This window comes from Euprymna scolopes, chromosome 35 (assembly GCF_053919585.1).
Source record: "Euprymna scolopes isolate OS-2025 chromosome 35, ASM5391958v1, whole genome shotgun sequence".
NCBI lineage: Eukaryota > Metazoa > Mollusca > Cephalopoda > Sepiida > Sepiolidae > Euprymna > Euprymna scolopes.
Window position 1 is genome coordinate 67011363 of NC_136516.1, and position 27028 is coordinate 67038390.

At 31.0% G+C, this 27028-nt stretch overlaps 1 protein-coding gene across 1 annotated transcript in view; it reads left to right on the forward strand.

Annotated features, from left to right (window-relative positions):
- Nucleotides 1–27028, forward strand: part of LOC145259891 (BAI1-associated protein 3-like) — a 2054292-nt gene that overhangs the window by 1728950 nt on the left and 298314 nt on the right. Inside the window, exon 7 of the mRNA XM_080117785.1 lies at nucleotides 4932–4998. Within this exon, the coding sequence (XP_079973911.1) occupies nucleotides 4932–4998 (67 nt within the window). The remainder of the gene's footprint in view (nucleotides 1–4931; nucleotides 4999–27028) is intronic.

The following is a 27028-nucleotide window of genomic DNA, read 5'->3' on the forward strand; positions in this document are numbered from 1 at the left end:
GTTTCTATAAACTCCCGAAATATACATGCTAACACTCTAGTGAGGGAGTTACCCATTGGTAGGTCAAACTTCTGTTTGTAGTAAAAATTTGTCGTAGGTGAAATATATCATGTCAACGCATAAATTTATGATGTTAATTACGTTATCTATTGGAAACAAGAAGCTAATTTTTATTTTTAGATGTTTTAAAGGTAGGTGCTTTTTGGTGGGGATATGCTTTTAAATGATCTAAAATAACAGCAAGGGGAAACTTGATTCCAAATATTTCCCACATGTTATATCTCCCCTCTTTGTAAAATAAGGTACGATTATGATGATCTCCAATATTAAATAATCCTTATACACTGTGAAATTTACTATATGTATAAAAACTAAGGAGGGGAGATATAACATATGAGAAATATTGAAAATCAAGTATCTTCGTGCTGATATTTCAAATCATTTAAATCCATAGCAGCAAGTTTTAGTTTTCCCTCAATCAAGGTTAAAGGTTTTGAGAAAATATCATTTTTGTAATTCATATGCAAAACTAGGAAAAGAAATATTGGTAAACGTGCAGAATCTTTCCACCCACAAAAATACCTTTAAATTACCACTATTATTGTTTTTCGAGAGTGCTGAAGACGCAAACAACAGTTAATATTCCAGGAAACGAGTATGAGTGGATTATTATTTTAAAAAGAAGGGGATCACTTTTCTATATTAATTTACAGTCAATTACAAGAAAAACATTTGAGAACATCATTATAAAGATCTCCGTCTCAAGTGTATTTCGACAAAATATATTCGGACATTACACAGAGACTTACCTTAATTTGAACATGATAAAAAGCATTATATCTCTTATAAAAATTTGAACATGATAAAAAGCATTATATCTCTTATTAAAAATTTGAACATGATAAAAAGCATTATATCTCTTATTAAAAATTTTAACATGATAAAAGCATTATATCTCTTATTAAAAATTTGAACATGATAAAAAGCATTATATCTCTTATTAAAAATTAAACATGATAAAAAGCATTATATCTTTTATTAAAAATTTGACCATGATAAAAAGCATTATATCTCTTATTAAAAATTTGAACATGATAAAAAGCATTATATCTCTTATTAAAAATTTGACCATGATAAAAAGCATTATATCTCTTATTAAAAATTTGAACATGATAAAAAGCATTATATCTCTTATTAAAAATTTAACATGATAAAAAGCATTATATCTCTTATTAAAAATTTAACATGATAAAAAGCATTATATCTCTTATTAAAAATTTGACCATGATAAAAAGCATTATATCTCTTATTAAAAATTTGAACATGATAAAAAGCATTATATCTCTTATTAAAAATTTGAACATGATAAAAACCATTATATCTCTTATTAAAAATTAAACATGATAAAAAGCATTATATATGTAATCAAATACTTGAACATGATAAAAAGCATTATATCTCTTATTAAAAATTTGAACTTGATAAAAAGCATTATATCTCTTATTAATAATTTGAACATGATAAAAAGCATTATATTTCATATAAAATATTTGATCATGATAAAAAGCATTATATCTCTTATTAAAAATTTGAACTTGATAAAAAGCATTATATCTCTTATTAATAATTTGAACATGATAAAAAGCATTATATCTCTTATTAAAAATTTGAACATGATAAAAAGCATTATATCTCATATTAAATATTTAAACATGATAAAAACCATTATATCTCTTATAAAAAATTTGAACTTGATAAAAAGCATTATATATCTTATTTAAAATTTGAACATGATAAAAAGCATTATATCTCTTATGAAAAATTTGAACATGATAAAAAGCATTATATCTCTTATTAAAAATTTGAACATGATAAAAACATTATATCTCTTATTAAAAATTTGCACATAATAAAAAGCATTATATTCTTATTAAAAATTTGAACATGATAAAAAGCATTATATCTCATATTAAATATTTGAACATGATAAAAAGCATTATATCTCTTATCAAAAATTTGCACATGATAAAAAGCATTATATCTCTAATTAAAAATTTGAACATGATAAAAACCATTATATCTCTTATTAAAAATTTGAACATGATAAAAAGCATTATATATGTAATTAAATACTTGAACATGATAAAAAGCATTATATCTCTTATTAAAAATTTTAACATGATAAAAAGCATTATATTCTTATTAAAAATTTGACCATGATAAAAAGCATTATATCTCTTATTAAAAATTTTAACATGATAAAAAGCATTATATCTCTTATTAAAAATTTGAACATGATAAAAAGCATTATATCTCTTATAAAATATTTGAACATGATAAAAAGCATTATATCTCTTATAAAAAATTTGAACATGATAAAAGGCATTATATCTCTTATTAAAAATTTGAACATGATAAAAAGCATTATATCTCTTATTAAATATTTGAACATGATAAAAAGCATTATATCCCATATTAAAAATTTGAACATGATAAAAAGCATTATATCTCTTATTAAAAATTTGAACATGATAAAAAGCATTATATCTCTTATTAAAAATTTGAACATGATAAAAAGCATTATATGTCTTATTAAATATTTGAACATGATAAAAAGCATTATATCTCTTATAAAAAATTTGAACATGATAAAAGGCATTATATCTCTTATTAAAAATTGTCACATGATAAAAAGCATTATATCTCTTATTAATAATTTGCACATGATAAAAAGCATTATATCCCATATTAAAAATTTGAACATGATTAAAAGCATTATATGTCTTATTAATAATTTGAACAAGCTAACAAGCATTATATCTTATATTAAAAATTTGAACATTATAAAAAGCATTATATCTCTTATTAAAAATTTGAACATGATAAAAGCATTATATCTCTTATTAAAAATTTGCACATGATAAAAAGCATTATATCCCATATTAAAAATTTGAACATGATTAAAAGCATTATATGTCTTATTAATAATTTGAACAAGCTAACAAGCATTATATCTCATATTAAAAATTTGAACATTATAAAAAGCATTATATCTCTTATTAAAAATTTGAACATGATAAAAAGCATTATATATGTAATTAAATACTTGAACATGATAAAAAGCATTATATCTCTTATTTAAAATTTGAACTTGATAAAAAGCATTATATATCTTATTAATAATTTTAACATGATAAAAAGACTTATATCTCTTATTAAAAATTTGAACATGATAAAAAGCATTATATCTCATATTAAATATTTGATAATAATAAAAAGCATTATATCTCTTATTAAAAATTTGAACATGATAAAAAGCATTATATCTCTTATTAAAAATTTTAACATGATAAAAGGCATTATATCTCGTATTAAAAATTTGAACATGATAAAAAGCATTATATCTCTTATTAAATATTTGAACATGATAAAAAGCATTATATCTCTTATTAAAAATTTGAACATGATAAAAAGCATTATATCTTTTACTAAATATTTGAACATGATAAAAAGCATTATATCTCTTATTAAAAATTTGAACATGATAAAAAGCATTATATCTCTTATAAAAATTTGCACATGATAAAAAGCATTATATCTCTTATTAAAAATTTGAACATGATAAAAAGCATTATATCTCTTATTAATAATTTGAACATGCTAAAAAGCATTATATCCCATATCAAAAATTTGAACATGATAAAAAGCATTATATCTCTTATAAAAAATTTAACATGATAAAAAGCATTATATCTCATATTAAATATTTGAACATGATAAAAAGTATTATATCTTTTATTAAAAATTTGAACATGATAAAAAGCATTATATCTCTTATTAAAAATTTGAACATGATAAAAAGCATTATATCTCTTATTAAAAATTTGACCATGATAAAAAGCATTATATCTCTTATTAAAAATTTTAACATGATAAAAAGCATTATATTCTTATTAAAAATTTGAACATGATAAAAAGTATTATATCTCTTATTAAATATTTGAAAACGTTTAAAGCATCTGATCAAAACCTGTATCCGAATTGGTAATTTAGAAAGAATCGATAATTTATCGGAATGTATATAAGAGACTCTCTCTCTCTCTCTCTCCCTCGCTCTCTCTCTCTCTCTCTCTTTCTCTCTCTGTATACAAAGACACGCACACACACACACACACACACACACACACACACATATATATATATATATATATATATATATATATATATATATATATATATAGTTCTCTACGTCTATCTGCATGACTGTCTTTTAGTTCAAATTTTCCTTGAAAACTACTGGGCCGATCTCGCTGAAACTTTTTATGGACCTTTTATTGTATCATCCAAAACAAAGTCTATGTTTCTGAATTTTGTATATGAGTATTGGCTTATCGTATTATTTTCGCAACATTTCGATTCGTGTAACCTCCGACTTTCTTTATGTGTATCTGATTGAAATCGGGAATCATTCTATCGAACTCGGGACTCTACGCGGAATTTTGAACGGAATTCTTTATTTTATTCAGGGGGGTAGCATGCTCTTGTTCCCTAAGCCATGACTTGATAGAGGTCCTAAGTAATTCGTAATATTATATGTGGTCGCTCACACTTAGGATTGAATCTTCAACCTTCAGAAGAAGGTCATTCTTACAACTGAATTTTCCAAATACTCTAATCACTGCGCAAGTAGTCCGAAGAATCGGAACCGAATAAACTATTGAATAGAATACATTTTCGTATTAGCGAGAATGTATTCTATTCAACAGTTAGGACAGATACTACCACTGCGACTCAGAGTGAATCTGGGACTAATGGTAACTAAATAGCCCCATAGCCCTCAAATTGTGTCCTCAACTACTGAGTGTACGTTCAGTTCATAATAGTAGTTAAATATTATAAGTCTTATTTTGTTTCGTCTCATCTATTTTCAGCCTCCCATATTGATGCTTAACGTTTCGGTGATACAAGCTCGCGGTCTTGAGGCAAAAGATGCCGACGGTAAGTGTTGTTTTTTTTTTTATTGTGTTTACTTATTTTACATTCGTGTAAAACGTTTTGTAATTTTGATTAAATATTAAGTCTTTAGTAGAAAGACTGAAAGTGTTAACTAATGAAGAGAATATTGCTAGTTGATATTCAACGATTTTTAGAAATGGAGTAGAGTGCATAATATGGAGTATATATTACCGGTGTTTATCTCTTTCTATTAATGAAGAACGTATCTATATATCTGTAAAAGTGAAATTGCCTCTGTGTGTGTATGTGTGTGTCTGTGTGTACATTTCTCTATCAAACTACTCTGTCAATTTTCAGTCTACGGACTCGAGATTTGAAATAAGGAGTAATGAGATTTAGGAAAATCTTTTTAATCGGTTTTCCGCAAGATATTTTACTATCAGCGGGTCAAAGTTCAAGGATTTGACCTTTGAAAACTCTATCAAACTCCTCCGCCAATTTTGGCTCTAAACACTTGAAATTTTACTTGGACATGGATCATACTTTTAATTTTATTTGAGGCCAAAACAATAAATATTAAGGGGGTCAAAATTGGGGTCAAATTTAAAAAAATTAATTACAGTGGTCTCTTCCAAATTACTCAGCCAATTTTTCGTGTAAACATTTGAAATTTTACATAAAGTGTATTCAGACATAGAGCAGGTTTTTTAATCGGTTTTTGGTCGAAAATTTGAGCTGCCAGGGGGTCAAAGTTCAATAGATTTGACCTTTGTTGTCTTTAGCAAACTATTCAGTCAATTTTGGGTCTAAACATTTGAAATTTTACATAAAGGGTAGTCAGACATTCAGCAAGCTTTTAACCAGTTTTTGTGTGGGAATTTGCCTGTTAAGAGGTCAAAGTTGAAAGAGTTGACCTTTGCTGACTCTACCAAACTCCTCCGCCAATTTTGGGTCTAAACACTTGAAATTTTTGATTTAGGTGAGTCAAACTTTTTAATATATATATACATATACACATAAAGTCATGAACAGTACATAGGGCCCGAGCAAAGCCGGGCTGAACTGCTAGTCTGTATATAAAAGTAAATTAAAAACTCTACTACTAAAATATTAAAACGACGTCATTTGGTGTAATTAAGCTATAAAAATTACCAGTATACGTACATCGATTAAAGTTCCAGCGATAAACAAAGAAAGGTCTGTAGAGATGAAATCAACACTCCAACACAGGAAAGTCCCAAAATACTATCCTCCACATCCAACCTTGAGAAAAAAAACATTTTACTCGAATCAATAAAGTTCATAACCCAAGAGATTCACCAAACCTTGTCACACAACGTCGGGAATAGGCTGCAAATCAAGTTTTCCAAACATCCCTATTTATAGTCAATCATCATCACATTTGCGTCCATGCCACAAGGTCATGTGTTTCTTGTTCTATCTCGCTTTATATTCATTGTGACTGCTAAAGGGTGCAAAATTGATAATTGTAGCGTATATGTTTCCAACATCTTTGTAGTATTTCTTCCAGTGCTGTTCTTTGCCGCGGTTCCGCCTTGAAGATAGTAAACTCCCAGTGAATTATGAAAATTCACCGGAAACATGTGTTGAAAAGTATCTGGACATTTGCTCCATAAAACAAAGCATTTCACCATCGCATTGGTGATTCTGATCTTGAACTTAGTGGCAAAGTGATGGCATTGTAATAGTAATGCTCATCACTACTTTACCAATTTGACTTGTTTAGAAATAAATGGATTTTCTCAAGATTCGTAACGCAAACATTATCTTCAAATGTTTTTATTTATACTTTCTTTCACCGGTGTTTCTGTTTTATTATCAGCTTTAATAGTTACCAACATAAATCTTTTTTCTTTTTGAAATTTGTTGTTACAGTTTCTCTCACCAACTTTCCCTTCTCTCATTTCTACTTCTCCCCTTTCTCTCTCAATTATTTTCTTTTCTCCTGGCTTTTCTTCTTCCTCCCTCCCTCGCAACTCTCAGTTTCCAGTCGTTATTGATCAGAATAATATTTCGAATAATTGAAATAATACAACATTTTTTTTTTTTTAGTTTATACTAAATTTTACTGATTTTTAAATGATTGGTTTAATTTAGTCACTTTACCCAACGATATTAGTATTACATTATCGCAGCAGATCCTATCCCATAGTCAACAACAGCATCCATTATGATAATCAGATATCATCGCTCTCATCCACGGCTTGGTTTGGTAATCATTCCGAAACATTCGTGCAGAGCATTTTTTTCTTTTTCTTTTTGCTTTTTGTTTGTTTGTTTGTTTTAAATATATTAATCAAATTATACGCATGCTCACATGCGTAACAATATCCTGCCTTCTGCAGAGAGATTTCATCTATTATTCAATCGCTTATTGGTAATTGGTTGCATTGAGTTGGCGTGAGTGCAACTGGAAGGCACCGATGGGCTCGTAACTTCTGCAGTGGGCATGTTAAACTGCGCGCAGACTTGGTTACAATTAAGTCACACACCGCACGAGAATCGAACGTATTCACCGAACACGATTATATTGATAGAAATTAGATGTGCACTTAATGGAGCGTCGATATCTCACATTCGGCTCTGCCCAACCTCACTCGCAGTGTCTATCTCTCGATAAGACGCAAAATATAGCTTTGATTTTCACAATTAAACGGTAATTCACAACGGAAACGGAGGCGTCCATTTTTTTGTATGTTTGTCCTCCCACGTCCATGAGATGCTTCGTCCCTCCGAAGGCAACGCTTTAGTATGAAATAGTATTTTCGTTACTAACCGCGCAGATCAAATGAACGCATCTTATTTTAGATACGTTTATTAGTATGATTATAATTAGATTATGTCTGTCACCTTTAAGTTTAAAATATCATATTCGTTGGTTTGTCACTCATATGTTTATAAAAACTTTTTTTTTTGGTTCATCACGCATCAGCTTCAAATAGCATTTTCTTTGTCCTGTCATGCTAGTCTTCAATGACATTTTCGTTGGTTTGTCACGTATGACTTTCAAAAAGTATTTTTAATCACCAACTAAAAATTGAATGGACGCATGTTAGAAATTTCCGATCTTGTTTTTTTTTTTTTGTTTGTTTTTTTTTTATTTTTTGGAATGAACTCTGCAAGACAACTTGGCGCAGTCAATTATTCCAGGTTTTTCGGTGCATTCTCCCATCAATCTCAGAGTTCAAATTCTTTTATCAGTTAATTTCTCTCCAATATATTTTTTAAATGCCAGCATGAAATTAATGAGGTGGATTAAGTTTGGATTCGGCCATTCGTTACAAAAATCTCCATTAATGTTATTTAATTGGGTTAGAAAAGAAATTTATTTCTATACCCTATCACCAGCCTCGGGGTTTTACGTGATATTTACTGGAATCGATTTATACCTTATTATAATAAGAATAACTAGCAGGACCCGTGGAAATTCCACGGTAGTTAAAATCTTTTAAAACACATCAGTAAGAAATTCCTTATTGTTATATTACAAAAATTAACGTATGGAAGCAAGTAGAACAAAGAACTTTAGTTTAAACTTTTATTGAAGGTCAATGCGATCGTAACTGATGCTGTTGATATTGTCAGGAAGTGCTGGTGATGATTGAGGCGGTGACAGGGACGTCTATCAGCTGCTTGGAGTGAGAATAGTGGTCACTTAGCAGGTTCTGGGGAGTTAGACTGTGAATTAAAAAAAAAACTGTGTGACATTGTTGACATCGATTTTGTGCAAGTTCTGATGACCCCAAGTTGTTTAATATTTCAGAACATCTTGGATTACATGTATAGGTAAGGAATAGGTCTGGCTTTCCATATTTACAGAAAACTGCCATTGCATCTTGCTACAGTTGTTGAAGATTCCTAGGACTTCCTGTAAATGAAGATGGTAGAATAACTGGTACACCAGAATCGCCATCTTCATTCCTTGCTAAATGATCCATTAAGCCAGAATATTGAGCAGCTCTTGGTTGACTTTGATAGCTTTTAATGGAGTTAAATAAGCAACCGTCAACTTTTACATATGCAATAGACTTTTCTATTTATGTTGAATTTTATTCAATGAAGATTTGGAAATTCACAAATATTTTTTAAGTCGAATTATTGATATAGATTTCAATTAATGCATCACAACTTCCTGATAATAGAAATAGAACACTTTGTAATTTTCTGTACAAACGTTTTTTCCATAAAAACATTGTAATCTGTTATAATATTCAGATTCTTGTGTATTACATGCATATAAAATGAAGTGTTTCTGTAAATCTTACGAATTACAGTTAAATTTTGATTTTTCGATAATCAAAATGATGTGAGGTAGGTTGTACCTATCAAATTTATGTCAATGTTATATAATTAAGTAAAGTTAAACAAACTGTACACTACTTTTTCATCAAATTATGAATTTTAAATATAAGGAAAGCAATTAAAAAAAAAAATTTTTTTCCAAAATCATATTTACATCCAAGTTAATTTTTAGATTCCATAGCTGTTCCTGATTGTTTTCATAACATTTCACGGTAAACAATATTCTTAGTATATGTTACACCACACTTTCTGCCCTGATTATCATCTCTATGCAGTTGCATTACCTTAAATTTCACACTGTACTTAGATCGAGCTCTTGAACATGCCACATACTGTTGACCATGAGAAAATACAGGTTGTTGAAGATATATACCAACCTTACCAAAAATTTGGCCTTGTGCTTTATTGATGGTCAGTGAATATGCCAGTCGTATTGCAAACTGTATCCGATGAAATGCAAAGGGAACATTTGTATCACTTGGCTTTAACTTAATTCTTGGAATGATAACTGTGGAACCTCTATTAGATCCATTAATTAAAATAGCAATGATGCTGTTTTGATGACATTCTTTTATTTTCATCCTAGTTCCATTACAAAGTCCTTGATTTATGGATAAATTTCGCAGTCCCATTACTATTGCCCCTATTTTCACATTAAGTCGGTGAGATGACATTCCAGATGGAGTTAATGAATTTATGAACTCGATAGGATAATTTTGAAGTTCAGCATCATAATCGGAGATGTAATCTGTACTTAAATATGTATTTATGCCTCCGGGAAGATTATTTAGAATTTCTACATTTACTGTTAAACATTCTGTATATTTTGGAGTCATGATGATTCTATTTTCCATTTCTTGAGGGCTGCAATCAAATATTTCTGAGATTAGAGAACCATTACATACCGAATCATTAGGAACATCTATGACATCTACAGGAACGTCATTAAGACTGCTCGTTAGTGTACCATTACCAAGATGAAGGAGCCATCTAGAAAACTCCTGTTCATTTATGTTAGTTCTGACGTTTTGTGTTAGTTGTAATTGACTGAAATGATGCCACAATGGGCATCTTTTAAGACAGGTGTCTATAATAGATGTAGGTTATCCATGTGGCACTACTGGCAAAATTTGCCTGAAGTCACCTCTAAGTATGAGAAATTTTCCACCAAATATTTTATCGTTACCCATTATATCTTGTAAACATCTATCTATAGCAAGCAGTGCATGATTAGGTATCATAGAGGCTTCGTCTATGATGAATACCATTACCTTTCTCAAAAAAGAAGCATGCTCTGATACAGGAGAAACGTTACAGACACTGGTTTCTGTCAGAGGTACAGGTAGTTTGAATATACTATGGAGTGTTTTCCCTGAAGTTAGTAGCATTGCATCAATGCCGCAGTGGCGGTTACAGTACTGCTGGAGGTGAAGTAATCATATAACATGTTGAATAAAAAGGTTTTTCCTGATCCGGCTGGGGCATCTAAATAGAAGCAATTGTTGTGTGGGGCTAATTTTTCAGTTGTCATGACAGCCTTGACCTCTAATTGTTCATTGTTTAACAATTCAACATTAGGCCCGTTTGTATTTCGAGTCATATTATCTATTGGAGGATCACCTGTTGGTTCAGGTAAACCCATTGCCTGGCAAGAAGAACCATGCTCATTAAATATTGCTTTTATCAAATGAATAACTGGGGGATATGTATATACACTGGCCTCCGCCCTTTGCGGCCCGGGCGACAAGATCCAAGTGTAGTATCTGTTCCGACAGATACTGCAAGCAAAGACCATATGTGGGGGTAACCCCACATATCTACCTTGGTCAATGTAGGGGCAACCCTTCATACCAACAGTTCCTATCAAACTCCCATTTTCCACCCATCGGGAGCTGGTCCCCATTCCCCCCCTCTCTCTCCACATTAAAAAACGGCCTTGTGCCTAATTTGCTCAGTGGGGAAACAAATAAATACAAACTGGGGGATATGTATAATATATCCACCAGTCCACTACACTTTACCGTAAAATTCGGCTAAAACAATTGTTGGCGAATTACCTCCTTTGAATATATATCGTCTGCTGTGACAATTGAAGCGAAAACCTTATTAGGTATTAAATGCTAAAACATTTTAATACAGCTGGCTAAGTGGCTATAAAGTAAGTTAATCCGAACTTTGATCTAACAAAAAAAAAATCCGAACTTTGATTTATATAAAAAAAAAGCTTAACATTTTCTTGTATCTTTTTTTTTATATCAAGTAAAATGTAAGCATCATGCTGAAATAATAAAAATGCCATTCTTAATAAGGGGAGAGGGTTTGACTATTCTAAACCTTCACCTAAATAACCATTTAATGAAAAAAATGTTTAAAATATTCTTGTATCTTTTTTATAATTTTTGTTAAATAAGAAAAATCAATAAACTTTGATAACACTATTGTAAGAATCATGCTGAAAGCCATTCTTAATATGGGGAGGGGGTTAACTATTCTGAAACTTTACCTAACAATGTAAAAAAAATAAGGGAAAAATATATGTATGAACAATAAATATTTCTTCAGTTAAATAAATTATACTGTAAATCTTTAAATAAGGAATAAATATTTATTTAAACCATAATTATTGAAACAGTATTTTACTGCATAAAAAACGGTTATGGGGAGAAGGGTTAACTATTTTGAACCTTCACCTAAATAGCGATTTAATGAAAAAAAAATTTAATGGTCTTGTATCTTTTTTCTTATAATTTGTTTTAAAATAAAAAATAAAAAACTTTGATACCGCTATTGTAAGAATCATGCCGAAAGCCATTCTTAATATGGGGAGGGAGGGTTAACTATTCTGAAACTTCACCTAACAATGTAATAAAAATAATGGAAAAAATATATGTATGAACAATAAATATTTCTTCAGTTAAATAAAATATACTGAAAATCTTTAAATAGGAAATAAATATTTCTTTAAATAAATTAAATCGTAAGTAATGAAACAAAGTGTTTTATTTCATATTAAAAAAAAATTGTTGTGTTCATTTTTTATAGTATTTAAATATGTATGCCCTGTCGGTGGGCATTAGAAGATGATGAATGCCTGTAAAAGAAGCAAAATAAAACAGACAAAACATAAATAATAACTATGTAAACAACGTGAAGATGTATAAATGTTACAAAATTACTCGATTCGGCATTAAATAACACGAAAAAGGATTGATATGCCGTAAAACAAAAGCAAAACAAAACAAGACGTAAAATATGTTTTGACTCTGTGTTACTCAGTGTATTTGCGAATGGTGACTTTTTTTTTGCAGTTTTTGATTTAGGTCATGGGCTAATGAATAAGTCTGGAAATCTATAAGTTTTGGTTTCGATTCTAGTTGATAGTACACAAGTTGTTTCTTGTTACTTTTCAAAATCACTACTATATATTAAGCACAATAAAGGATAATTATATGATTGTTTCTGCGCTATGAAACGGATGCTGTCAGTGGCATAAGAGGATATTTTCTTCTTTTAAATATGAATAAAATACAATTTCTTACATGCAGAGGGATGCAACATTTCGTTGATGGGACAAAGACTAGAGCCTAGCTGACTGTTCGTGACCTATTAAGCTGGCGACTCTTTGAACTCTGTCTAGTAGCAGATTCACCAGCACAAATGTGACAGCAATACTCAATGGCATAGGCGAATGTATACTTTCAGGCGTAAGTAACTTTGAGATACACCCTTGTTTATATAATATTGTTTTACGTATGATCATCGGGGACAACTTGGATTATTGTCTTATTTAAGATTATTGTCTTATTTAAGAAGGATTTAACTATGTTAAATGTTGGTCCAGTAATACCATATGACCTGATTTTGATGAGAAGACCATCATGCCATGCCCTGTAAAAGGCTTTATATATATATATATATATATATATATATATATATATATATATATATATATATATATGTCAGGGCAACTGTCCTACCTTCCTCTGCTTTATCGAATGTATGGTATATACGTTCAAAGATTACAGTTTGAATATCTGGACTAGAGTGGGCTTGCCTTATATATATATATATAATAGCAGTAAAGCCCAGCTTTGCTCGGGCCCTATATACTATTCATAACTGTATATGTAGTATATATATATATATATATATATATATATATATATATATATATATATATATATATATATATATATATATAACGTTTGACTGAAGTACATATAACTTACATCTAAAATTTCAAGTATTTAGACCCAAAATTGGCGGAGAAGTTTGGTAAGTCTGCCAAGGTCAACTCTGTAAACTTTGACCTTTTGGCAGCAAATTTTCGCCCAAAAATTAGTTCACAAGCAAGCTGCATGTTTGAATACCCTTTATGTAAAATTCCAAATATTTAGACCCACAATTTGCTGAATAGTTTGCTAAATACCGCAAAGGTAAAATCTTTCAAAATTTAATGGCCAAATTTTCAGCCAAAACCCGATTAAAAAATTTGGCCTATGTCTGAATATTATTATGTAAAATTTTAAATATTTAGACCAAAAATTTTTTAAATCTTTGACTCCAATTTTGAGCCCTTAAAATTTATTGTTTTTGGCTCAATCAAATTAAAAGTTTGATCCAAGACGAAAGAACCTACATCCAAAATTTCAAGCGTTTTGACTTAAAATTGGCAGAGGAGTTTGGTAGAGTTTTCAAAGGTCAAATCCTTAAACTTTAACCCCTTAACAGCCAAATTTCTGGCCGAAAACCGATTCAAAAGATTTCCCCAAATTTCAATACCCATTATGACTAATCTCCAGTATGTAGACTGAAAATTGACAGAGTAATTTGGTGGAGGAATCTGTACACACACACACACACACACACACACAGATACACACAGAAAATTTCCCTCAAGTAGAAATAGACTTAGAACTTGCACAAGACGATTTCTGAAAAGTTTTAAATTATAAAACAGAATTTAACTATATAAGGATGAAAGAGAACTCTTAACTAAAATTTAGTAAATAGTAGTAGCTGTTTCGGAGATTTAAAAACAGGACAGCTGTTAAATACATGTCACTCCAGTGGATAATACCATTTCCGCAATAAGAAAATTTACAATAATACGGTTACTATTTATACTAATAAAAATAAATGATAAAAAATAAAAATGAAATAAAAAGATAAACTATTACTCAATAAGTTTAAGGTTACAAGATCTATTCTGCGACATGTTTAGTAGCATATAAATACTATTAGAATAAAAGTGCATAAATGCTTAAGTACCTTAGGTACGAGAAAGACAAATAGATAAGAGGAACAAAACCTAGCCATACATATCTAAAAACACAGTATGTGTGTGTGTGTGTGTGTGTGTGTGTGTGTGTGTGTGTGTGTGTGTGTGTGTGGCTGGCTGGGCTTGAATCTCGTGACCGGCAGTGTATATATATATATATATATATATATATATATATATATATATATATATATATATATATATATGCATATTTATATATAAGTACATAGGTTCTATTACATATGTTGAGAAACACTTTAGCAAGAGTTAAACACACATTTATTTTTCAGAAAAGAAAACACAAATAAAGGTGAAAGTCTTTAATCTGCCGAGTTTCGAGTTTCGAAGAAATACTTTCCTTCTCGTCAGAGGGAAGGAATTAGTAAAATGTATAAAGAAATTGTGCCTGTAAAGTATTTAAAGAAACTAAGTATGAAAAAAATCATACTAGCGTGAAAGGTAGATGTAGAATAATGAAACAGATGAGATGGGGTAAAAAAAAATTTTCACGTGAGGCTGTTGTGTTCAAAATCAGGTGCATCGTAGAATTACGCTCGAAATCCCGTATAAATGTATGTACACCTATGCATAAGTACACCCAAAAGTACACATGAATACCAGCATTGGAGCGCATATACACGTTAGGTCAGCATATGCATAGAAGATAAATACATGTACATGGGCATAAGCATTCCAGCAAAGTCTGCGGGAAAGAAAGAGGGGGGATGGCCAGTCGATCAAAGGGAAAGGTGGTAAAGGATAGGGAACATGATAAAACAGTAGATAATTGGGTAACATAATCTGCTGAGGAAGTAAAAGGAAGAAATCTGCAATTTTGAGGGAAATGAAGTTTTATGGGAATTATTCAAAATGAAGTCATTTTTAATTGACTGTATTTAAATTTTGTCTTATATCTGCAAAAGGAGACAAATTTGCTTTTAGGGTTTATGATATTCTTGCTTTGGGGGAAGTATTGTTACTGTTATAACTTCAGATGTGCAGAGTTGACACGACTTAGAGCCTGGGGTGTAATTTAACATTTTTTAGGATCTTCCATTTAATTGAATAAGGAGTTTTATTAGATTTAAGTTTTTAATTACAGTAGTTAGAGAAGTTCTTTGTTTATTATTATGTTTTTTTGTTGTTAAAGAAATAATTGTGGTTAGATATTCTAGTCTTAATTAAAATGGAAGTGGCGCCGATATAGGTGTCTATTTTATGGAATGCTTGGGACCTATTATTAGTTTGTTGATTTGTATTGGGGTTTGAAGTGGGGGATGGTCTGGATTTTGTTCATTGAGGTGAGTGTGAGTGGGTGTAAGACTGTATTTTAGAAGGTTATCAGTGTATAATGTGTTGGGATGATTGAAAGGAGAACATTATTATTATTGTTATTATTACTACTACTACTACTACTATTTATATTGGAGTAGTTTGGTTGGCTGATTGTTCCGCTCGCTTATTGTATCAGCAATTCTATCAGATGGAAGATGGGGTGAAGGGAAGATGTCAATAGAATATTAGAATCTATTGTGAGGGAATTACGGGGTAGCTCTATTACTGTGCAGGAATATATTACATCCCTATGAATGCAGTCATTGTTGAGTGGGCAATTAAGCTTATTATTACAGTTGCAGTTTTTTAGGTTTAATTTGAAAAGGGATTTGGGGGGGTGATTTTTTATTGTTATATATCAAGATTCTTTGTTGTAAATTGGGCATTGTTTAGTAGGAAATCTTTATTGAGTTTTTATTAAAGATATCGGTGTGGGTACTTAAAGGGGCTTTGTACAGTGTTAAAGAATTCTTAAGGTATATTACTGTTGACATTGTAGCTAAATGGATGATTAAACCAGATGTTTTTCTTTCTCCTGGAAGGCTTAGGAGTGTTAAGATTAGGATGTAAGTTCTGATTTTGTTGGTTGCATGGTTCATTTTTATGAATTCGGGAGTAGTTTGTAGTTGTAGGTGGTTTATTACGGGTCATGTTGTGGGTGATAACGGATCTCAGGTGACCTACAGATTAGGGTGAGATGGTTATATTAATTTTTTTCTTTGTATCCTGAATTTCTTAAGACATTGTTGAAGAAGGTGGCATTTTGGTTAAAAGTTTGTTTTTTTTTGGCGAAAAAGGCAGAGATTCTTTTAAAGGCGCATGGTTTTATAGAACTTATAATTGAATTTGGGTGCTAAGAGGACTTATGGACGTAACATAGGGTAAGGTTGTTGTTATATATATATATATATATATATATATATATATATATATATATATATATATATATATATAGTAATTTATAAAATATATATATGGCGATTAAGCTACACTGAATATTCGGCGTTTCATCCACTCTAGGATTCGTCAGGCTTATGCGCGAATTCTGTGGCTGTTTCTCGTTTTTATATGGTCCTCTTCTGTTGAGGATTTTAGTTAGCCAATCAGCTTTCTAGTATCCACCGCATGCATTTTATCGAACAAAGGATCTGTTTTAGAACTAGGTTAGTGGTTTAAGGCAGACCTTTTCCTTTTTTTATATATATAAATATACATATGTGTACATACATATATGCATATATATACGTATATATATACATACATATATGTGTGATCGTTTATGTATATTCATGTTTATTTAATTTATTTATTTGTTTATTTTCTATTGTTTTTGTTAGTTTTAAAGCTATTTTGTATCGCTATCCTAGAGTAAGTTTTATTTTGTGAACACAGTTATTTGCTATTTCTCTTCTACAGTTTAATAGATTTTGGGGTTCTTAATCGCCATATATATTTTATACAGTTTAATAGATTTTGGGGTAGCTTAATCGCCATATATATTTTATAAATTACTAACTAGCTCTACCTACGTATTGAGCACTTTTGAAGTAAACACTAAAAGTTTATGCATAAATCTATACTTTCGTATATTAATTTTATGTGAGTAAATGAAGTAGTTATATATATATATCTGTAGAAATATATTTTCTTATTATATATCAGTCCTTATATAAGAAGCTCAATGTTATTACAGAGCAATATATAGAATAAATGACAAAAATTTATATTCCAAAATTCACGATGTTGACAATCTTATAGTTTATTCCTTTAAATTAGTTGATTTATATAATTCTTGGCAGTATCTGTTCCGTAGCGCAAAATCAATCACTTTCTTCTGATGAGTTAAGGGCATAATAGATTCAGTAATTGATATAATAATTAAGTTATTGATTTTGTGCTACGAAGCAGATACACCCAAGAATTGTATAAATCAACTGATTTAAAGGAATAAACTATAAGATTGTCAACATCATGAATTTTGGAATAAACATTTTTGTCATTTATTTATTTATATATATATATATATATATATATCGATTATTACTTGTTTTTAATTTTGAAGCTCTCAATTTACGTGCTAACCAACAAAATTATAGCTAGTCGATATAATTTTTGTTTACTAACTGATTTCAACTTGAAGAAAAAAAACAAATTATGAAACTCCATGGAATAAGGAAATAATTTTATTGATCTTGTATTCCTTGCGTGCGAACAATAAATGTTGTAAATTATAATTTGCGAAAATTTTAAATCTTTTCATATATATATATATATATATATATATATATATATATTAAGTAATGTGATTGATAATTTAAAATTTAAAAATCAAATTTTAATTAAATTAAAAATCCATTTCATAAGAAGGAACAACAACAAAATCAATTATCTGTACGATCGTTTCGGAAAACAATGCTTTTTATTGTGGTATACATCAAGTTATGTACAATAATTATATATAGTTTTTTGATAAGCAAGGTCTCCTCATCAGCAAATTTTGAAGGGTTTTTATTGAATTAGCTCTAGGACATTTAACTATCGAGCTTATTATATATCTAAATTACAACGAGCACTTTCTATTTCCTGTATTTTAATTAACTAGTAATTTCACTGTTACATTAAAATACACTCAGCTCTTTAGACTATTGTTCTAATCTCCTTTAAATTATATATATATATATATATATATGATGAAGAAGTAAAAATTAAGTTTGCAAGCTGAAATCTTCTGCAAACTTTAAGCGAATACAAATATTAATCCCAACAAAAAAGCCCAATACAACTAAAATATGGAAAAGAGCTTGTAATAAAAGATCACAATTAAAAACTGTAAATTGTAATTTACAATATTTTTTTTGTTCGACAGCATACTCAAATATATTGAGATTTCTTTAATTTGCGCAGTTTCAGAGAATGCATTCTTTTCATCTTTCCTCTAATGAAAAGAACGCATTCTTTAAAACTTTGCGGATAAATGAAATCTTTTATTTTTGAGTATCCTGTCGAACAATGAATTCTTGGAAATTATAATTTGCAATTTTTAATTGTGTTCTTTTACACACACACACACACACACTCACATATATATATATATATATATATATATATATATATATATATATATATATGTATATATATATGTATATATATATATAAAGTGATGGTTTTGTGGTTCCTACGAGTGAAAAAAGTGTATATTTAAAAGAGTGTAGCTATCAACATATATATATATATATATATATATATATATATATATATATATATATATAACTACATCAGTAGTTATTGCAGATTAGTAAAATATCAATATTTCACTAGATATATGGTACAAAAATAAAAATTGTATAATCAAATGACTGCTTTAAGGTTAGTTATTTCTCAAAATTTTATTCAAATTCATGCGATATTCTCAAAGTTATGACATTTTATTCTTTATCCTGGAATTTCCACTGCCCATCGCTTTATAGCAGGTCTCTTAAAATGCTTCTTTAGGGCAAAAATACAATGTCTAATCATGATATCTTTACTTTTATTATATTTTTATGTTAACGAATAATAAACAAAAGCACATACTAGTTGCTAGGCCTCAAATAAATGAATTATTTATCGTCACATCCACCATTTTTTTAAATAACTTTAAACAACCTTTTGTCCACCGAAGAAGTCAACTGTTGGATCTGAAAAGGAGTTATGGTTATAGCGACATCAACTACCTCCTCCACAAGGCACCCTTTAAAGAAAATTGTTCTTCTCCCTTATGAACCCCTCTTTTCAATATTGACCAGAGATGTTCAATGGGATTAAGGTCCGGAGAACACGGAAGCCAGCTGATGCGGGTTTATCCAAAGAAGCCCATAGATTCAAGAAAGGTTGCAGTCGCTGTAGCAGAATGGGATCATGCATTGTCATAAAAATCATCTGAAAGCGACGTGAAAATGGTAGGTCATCTAGCCATGGTGACAAATGTTTATCCAAAAAGTCCGTCTACGCATTACTGGTAAGTTTGACACCCTCTGGAACTCGGAATGGTCCAATCAACTCATCCCCAATGATTCCCGCCTAAAGCATGATGCTCCTAACTTGTTGTTGGCCATGAACTCTATAAGGGGTTTGAGTTCCGTTCGATTTCCAAACTTTTGCCCATCCATCCGGACCGTCAAGAGTAGCATGGGTCTCATCTGTAAAAGGAAACGTTGGAAATATATTCTCATGTAATTCTGTGCCCAAGCCTTTCGTTTCTCCCTATGTTGTTTGCTCAATGGAGGCCTTGGAATAGTTCTGATGTTCCTTGCCATCTCATTCAACACATTACATAAGGCCTGTCTGGATATTGGAGCGATTCTAGCTCTTGCAAAAATGGAAGCACTGGTGCTGTTTGGGTTTCGGTTGACTTCACAACAAATTTTGCGAATATGTGAAAGATTTCTCCTGGTGCCCGTATCCTTTCTGGATTTAGTGTTGGGGTTGTTCACGAATGAAGCTAAAGTTCTTGGATCACTTTCCAACTCCATATCTACATCTTTGATGAACAATCCTTCTGCGAGTCCAGCAACAATCCTTTCCTTTTCAATAATTTTTAATCGCCCTCTTTTTGTGTTTTTGGCATTTTAAAAGACCTGCAATAAAGCGATGGGCAGTATAAATAACTTGATAATAAATAAAATGTCATAATTCTGTGAATATCGCATGAATTTGAATAAAATTTTGGGAAATAACTAACCTTGAAACAATCATTTTATGATACAATTTTTATTTTTTATGTGACGTATATTTAGTGAAATATTGATATTTTACTAATCTGCAATAAAACGATTGACGCAGTTTATATATATATATATATATATATATATATATATATATATATATATATACGATGTATATATATACGATGCATATATATATATATATATACGATGTATATTTTGCATTAATAAAATGTAAATCTGCATAATTCATTTCATCGTTGTATGTATTTGTTTCGTTCGTTTCCGTTTGCTTCTATAAATAAGTTTTATGCTCTCATTGAGTTTTATATATTAACCACAAATTGAGCAAGATTTTATGTATTTCAATTTTTTATGATCCTTTAGATTCAAGCGTTAGATTCAAGACATTTCTCATATCAAAATCAAGTAATAGATTTTGATCAAAATTAGTATAAGGGTTCTAGATATAAGCTTTAACATCATTATATCTTGATTTTAATCTTCGTAATTGTATATTGTGAAAAAAAAATAATTTTCCCCTAAAATTCTAATGACTGCTCAGTCGAGAAAAAGAAGCAATGTGCACCTACATTAAGTTGCGGAAGAATTGCCACCCCCCCCACTTCTGCGGCGTGACAGTCTGTTAACAATCTCTTGCCAGCAAAGCCGACACAATCAAAGAGTAGCTTTCCGGCACCAGTCACAAATGCATCTAAAAAAAAATTTTAACCACTGGAGAGAATCTTCTTTTAAATAACCAAAAGGTCATGTGATTAACTGTCACCTGACCTGGAGGGAAAAACATTTGAAAAGCTGAGAAGGCAAAACAATCCCTTTCGCTTAGTAAGCAAGGTAAGTGCACACCGCTCTCCCTCTCTTTGAGCCATCATTTATCCTTTTTTTTTTTTCTTTTTTTCAAAATATATAATTGTTAGAAGAGTTAATTTTACCTTTCTTGGGACAAGTACTCTTCTAGTTTTTTGTATATAATTTATTACATGTATGAAGACATTTATGGGTTTCTTTATCACAGATTGTATATATAATTCATACGTAGATTAACAATGTTTGAATGAACTTTGATATATCGAATGTCCTAATCTATTGATTTTGAGTCCATTAAAGTTGAAATGAGTAATTGATGACACAGGAATTGGACTTTGGAAGTTTCGTTGCTGGTGTTCTCTGGACGACTGTCGCCGTACACTCATCCCTAGTGACTCTTGGCAGACAGGAAATTTATGTAACCACTCAATTTTATTGGGTTTCATCAATCAATCGGGCCACTTCAAAAGTATTAATGAACATGTTAATCTATTTTAGGGACTGTAAAACTATACACAGATGAATGAGCTGAGATAGAAAGGATAGGAGGAACAATGGAAGGGTGACGTTAGATAAAGAAGGAAGAGATTAAAAAAAAAGGGAAATGATAATTGAAGAAAGGAAGGAAGACACCAAGTGTGAAAGGAGAAATAGGACTAAAAAAGAAAAGGGGGAAGACAAAAAGACATGAATAAAGGAAAAATAATAATAAAGGGAGGAGGAAAGGGAGGAGGAACGGAAAGAAGAGAAAAAGAAAAGAAAGAAAGACGAAAAAAGATAGGAAGAAAAATTGAAGAAAGCAGGTGGGTTGTTTTTGTTTTACAGCATATCAACCCTTTTCGGGTTATTTAATGCCGAATCCAGTGAGTTTAAAGAAAAAAATTTAAATAGAATATTTTTTTTCAAGTCAGTTTCTATTTAACCCAGAGTTAAATACCACTCCGGAACAGAGTGGACCTGGGAGCAATGGCAATTAAAAGGTGACTCCACACTCCCCAAAGCCCGCAAGCTGGGGCCTCACCATCGGATATAGTTTAAGGTCATATCCAAGACCAGAAGAAAGAAGGAAGGGATAAACGAAAAAAGAAATAATGAACGAAATAAAATTGAATAGAATGTTCTATAATCAAATGTTAAAAAAAGAAAATTTTAAACGAATATATATTGTACAATAATATAATGAAATTTAGCTTTTCAATGGAAGTTTAATTTCGGCATTTTGTCGCAGCTGTATATTTGACTAACATGAGATTACGAAGACAAAGCAGTTTCCCTGTGTGCAGATTTGACATACTGAGATCTAAATATAGATAGTACTTGTCTAGTTGGTTTCAGAGCATTAGATATACGGAGGAAGATACACATTTTAACTTGACCGTAATAATAATTAGTGTATATCGATCTATATATTTATAAAAGTGAAAATGTGTGTGTGTGTGTGTGTGTGTGTGTGTGTGTGTGTGTGTGTGTGTGTGTGTGTGCATTTCACTACACAATAACTCTGTCAATATTTGGTCTACAATCTCGAGATTTGACATAAGGGTATTGAGATTTGGGAAAATCGTTTTGGTCGGTTTTCGGAGAGAAATTTGATTTGGCTGTTGAGGGGTCAAAGTTCAACGATTTGACTTTTGAAAACTCTACAAAACTCCTCCGCTAATTTTGTGTCTAAACACTTGAAATTTTAGATATAGGTTCTTTGGACATGGATCAAATTTTATAATTTGATTTGAACCCAAAACAATAAATGTTAAAGTGTTAAAATTTTAGTCAAAGTTATAAAAAATACCACTGCGGTCTCTACCAAATTACTTTGCCAATTTTTGGTCTAAACATTTGAAATTTTACATAAAGTGTATTTAGACAAAGGGCAGGCCTTTTAATCGGTTTTTGGCCGAAATTTTTGCTGTCAATGTGTCAAAGTTCAAAAGAGTTTACCGTTGCGGTCTCTAGCAAACTATTAAGCCAATTTTTGGTCTAAACATTTGAAATTTGGCATAAAGTGTATTCAGACATGCAGAAAACTTTTTAATCAGTTTTTGGACGAAAATTTAGCTGCTAAGAGGTCAAAGTTGAAAGAGTTGACATTTGCAGACTCTACGAAACTCCTTCGCCAATTTTGGGTCTAACCACTTTAAATTTTAGATGTAGGTTACCTGGGAGTCAATTTTTTTAATATATATATATATACGTATGCACATAAAGTTATGAACAGTACATAGGGCCTCAGTAAAGCCGGGTTGAACTGATAGTATATATATATATATATATATATATATATATATATATATATATATATATATGTGTGTGTGTGTGTGTGTGTGTGTGTGTGTGTGTGTGTGTGTGTGTGGAGAGGGAGAGAGAGATTGAGAGAAATAACCAGAATGAGATAGACAAAAATAATGAATAAATGTGAATACTTTATTAATTTGCCACATTTACATTACCATCAAACAGGTTACTCTTTCAATGATAATACATCCTACTATTTTGAAATATATCGTAGAGACGAAAGTTCCAAAGATATCTTTTCGCGTACTTCATTTGCATGACTATTTTTTAAAATTCAAAATAACTTGCTGATTGGTGTCATTTATTAGTAATTTTATCGTTTTATTTTTTCATATACATTTGTCGCTATTAACAGTAGTTAATGTGATTTAATAAATAAACATTTTTCAAATATTTACTTTGTTCTCCTAGACCTGCTGGCTTCCAAATTTCCGTCCGCAAAATTTTAAATCACGTGTAGTGATATTAAAATAAGATATAGTAAAACTTGAATTTAACTTGAAAAAACTATTTAAAAATAACACGGTAACATAATTGCATAAACACTACTTTATTATATATATATATATATATATATATATATATATATATATATATATCTTTTGAAATTATTCGTTTCCTTGTACCTTTTAATCGTTGTTTGAACTCCCTCTATTGAATATTTTATCGTCCTGGCAATTTCTACCTGAGATTATCCTTCACCAGATAAAGTAACAATTAGTGTTGTTTTAATCTCTGAAAGCTGCTTCTTGGGAGGCATTTTATTATGCTATTGTAGCACTGGCAGGAATCAAATATTATCTGAAAAATATGAAAAAACCTTTAGTATGACACTGAAAGAGGCTTTAAAGCAAATCAATATTACAATTTACTGTTAAATATTTTACATTTGCTCTCAACTATTCACTGTACAATTCTTAACATTTAAATGCGTAGGTTTAAACTATTATCTAAGTTTTTTTATAAGTGCTCCATTGAGTTCTTCCCATCTCATCGCCCATGACCCCACAGTCTCGCTGCAGATTTGCACATCTTGAAGCAATTTCCGCTGAGTTGACTTCCTCTGGAGGCTGAAGGCTATTCCTATGAACAATCATATTTCTTTTCAAACCAGCAGTAGACCTGCACACTTTGCTGCATATTAAATAGATCGTTTGATTTCGTCTAACAAGTACAAAGTTGACCTGAAAATTTTTGTGTGACTTAAGGTGGTTGACGTAGTCAGCTTTTGGCAGAAGCATTCATTCACAAATATCGAGTTACCAGCTCTGTGTGTCATAGTTAAGACCATCAATTAAACCTTTGCGAAACTCTCGCTTCAGATTACTGTTGGTCTGCTTTCTTTTCTCTATAGCATCACAACTTTCACGTACAAGCTTTCGCCACTTCGGTCTTGGCAGAATAACTTCTTCCCATGTGTCAATGTTGATTTGCAGGACCTTCAAATTGTTCTTTGTAAAGACCACTGAACCTTTTCCAAGTCTTATGTTGAGGGCGCATGCCATTTTCCAGCTCCCCATAAAAAAGTTGTTTCGGCAGCATACAATCTTTCATTTGAACCACATTGTCCACCCAACGCATTTTTCTCAATACTAGAGCAACATGCTCTCACAAGAACCTCATTGCCAGGTACTTATGCTTGCCTCTTGATGTTTAAAATAACTCTCAATCATTTTGATGAAACCATTCGGGCCATTTAATGTACCTTTGATGCAATGTCCATGTCTCCAATGAATACAACCGAGTGGTAAGCACACAGGTCTTGTAAACGAAAATCCTTGCCCTGTCTGTGATGCCACAATCAGACCACACTATAGTCTTTAACTTTCCAAAAGCTACAGATGCCTTGTGAATTCATCTGTGGATTCCAGTGTCGAGAGAGCCATCTCTTGACAGAGAACTACCAAGGTAGACAAACGAATCGACTACTCCTAGCCTATACAGACTATAATTCTAGGCTCCGCGTATGGCTGATCCGGTGCAGGAGAATGCATGAACTTTTGTTTTAGACAAACTGATCTTCAGAAAAAAGGCAGTGCAGGAATCAGTAAAGCTACCCATTATATTCTGCATATCAGCCTCAGTGTGCGACAAAAAAACAACATCGTCTGCATATAGTAACACCTTAACTAAGACATGATACAGCTTGGTTCTGGCATTAAATCTTTTAATCTCTTGGATTAAAAATGCGACCTGTGGTTCAAAACTTTAACATGACACCCTTATTACAATCCCGAAACGCATGAACAAGTAGAGCGGCAAAAATGCAGAGAACAGAGTAGGGGTAGGAATATTAACTTGTTTGACATCATTGTCAACTTGGATTTCATCAGACAATTTTCTGTTAAAAGAGACTCGAGCTTTCATTTCCCGTGCAGTTCCTTTGATATTCTAACAAAAGTTAGAGGACACCCTGCTTTCTCTAAGATTAACCAGAGAGCATTCCTGTTAACGGTGTTAAATAATTTAGCCAGATCCATAAACACTTGATACAGTGGCATTTGCTACTCAATGCATTTCTTCTGAACTTGCCGGGTTGAAAAAAATCATATTTATAGTCCCTTTGCCAGGCCTAAAGCCACTTTGTGATTCTGGAATAGCATTAAAACAAACATCCTCCAGTAGCCTATTTAATAGAAGTCGTTCGAAAACTTTCCCAGCAGCTTTCAACAGCGTGATCACACGGTAGTTGTCACATTCTTCTGTCTCTTTCCTTTAAATAGGGTCATCAAGACACCATCAATCCAATCCTGTGGAATAGGAGAACCTGTCCAGATCTCCTCAACAAAACCAAGGATAGTATCAACAATATTCACACCTTCAATCTTAAGAAGTTCAATCAGAAAACCATCCAAACGAGGTTTCTTGCCACTGCTCACTTGTGCCAACTGCACTTTATCCAGACTAGACAAACGATCCATTTTGAATACGACATCACATTGTAATAGGCTATCAATTGCATCAGCATCCACTGCTGAGGGATTGTGAAACACATCAGTAAAGTAATCCTGCCGTCTTTTCAGAATATTTTCTGGGTCCTTAATGACAATAGAATCACCTTTCGACATCGGGGAGATATTGAAGAGATAGGAGGACCAAATAATTGGCGCAGGAGTCTATAAAATTCCTTCGAATTCTTTGTATCAAACGCATTTTGGATCTGATCCGTTATATTCATCCACCATTAGTTTTTTCATTTTTCTTTGCTCGCGTTGCAATCTGGCTTTAACCTCTTTGTATTGTTGCAAATTCGTTGTATGATCAGAATGATCTTCAAGAAGTAAAAATTCATAAATAGCCTATTTATTCA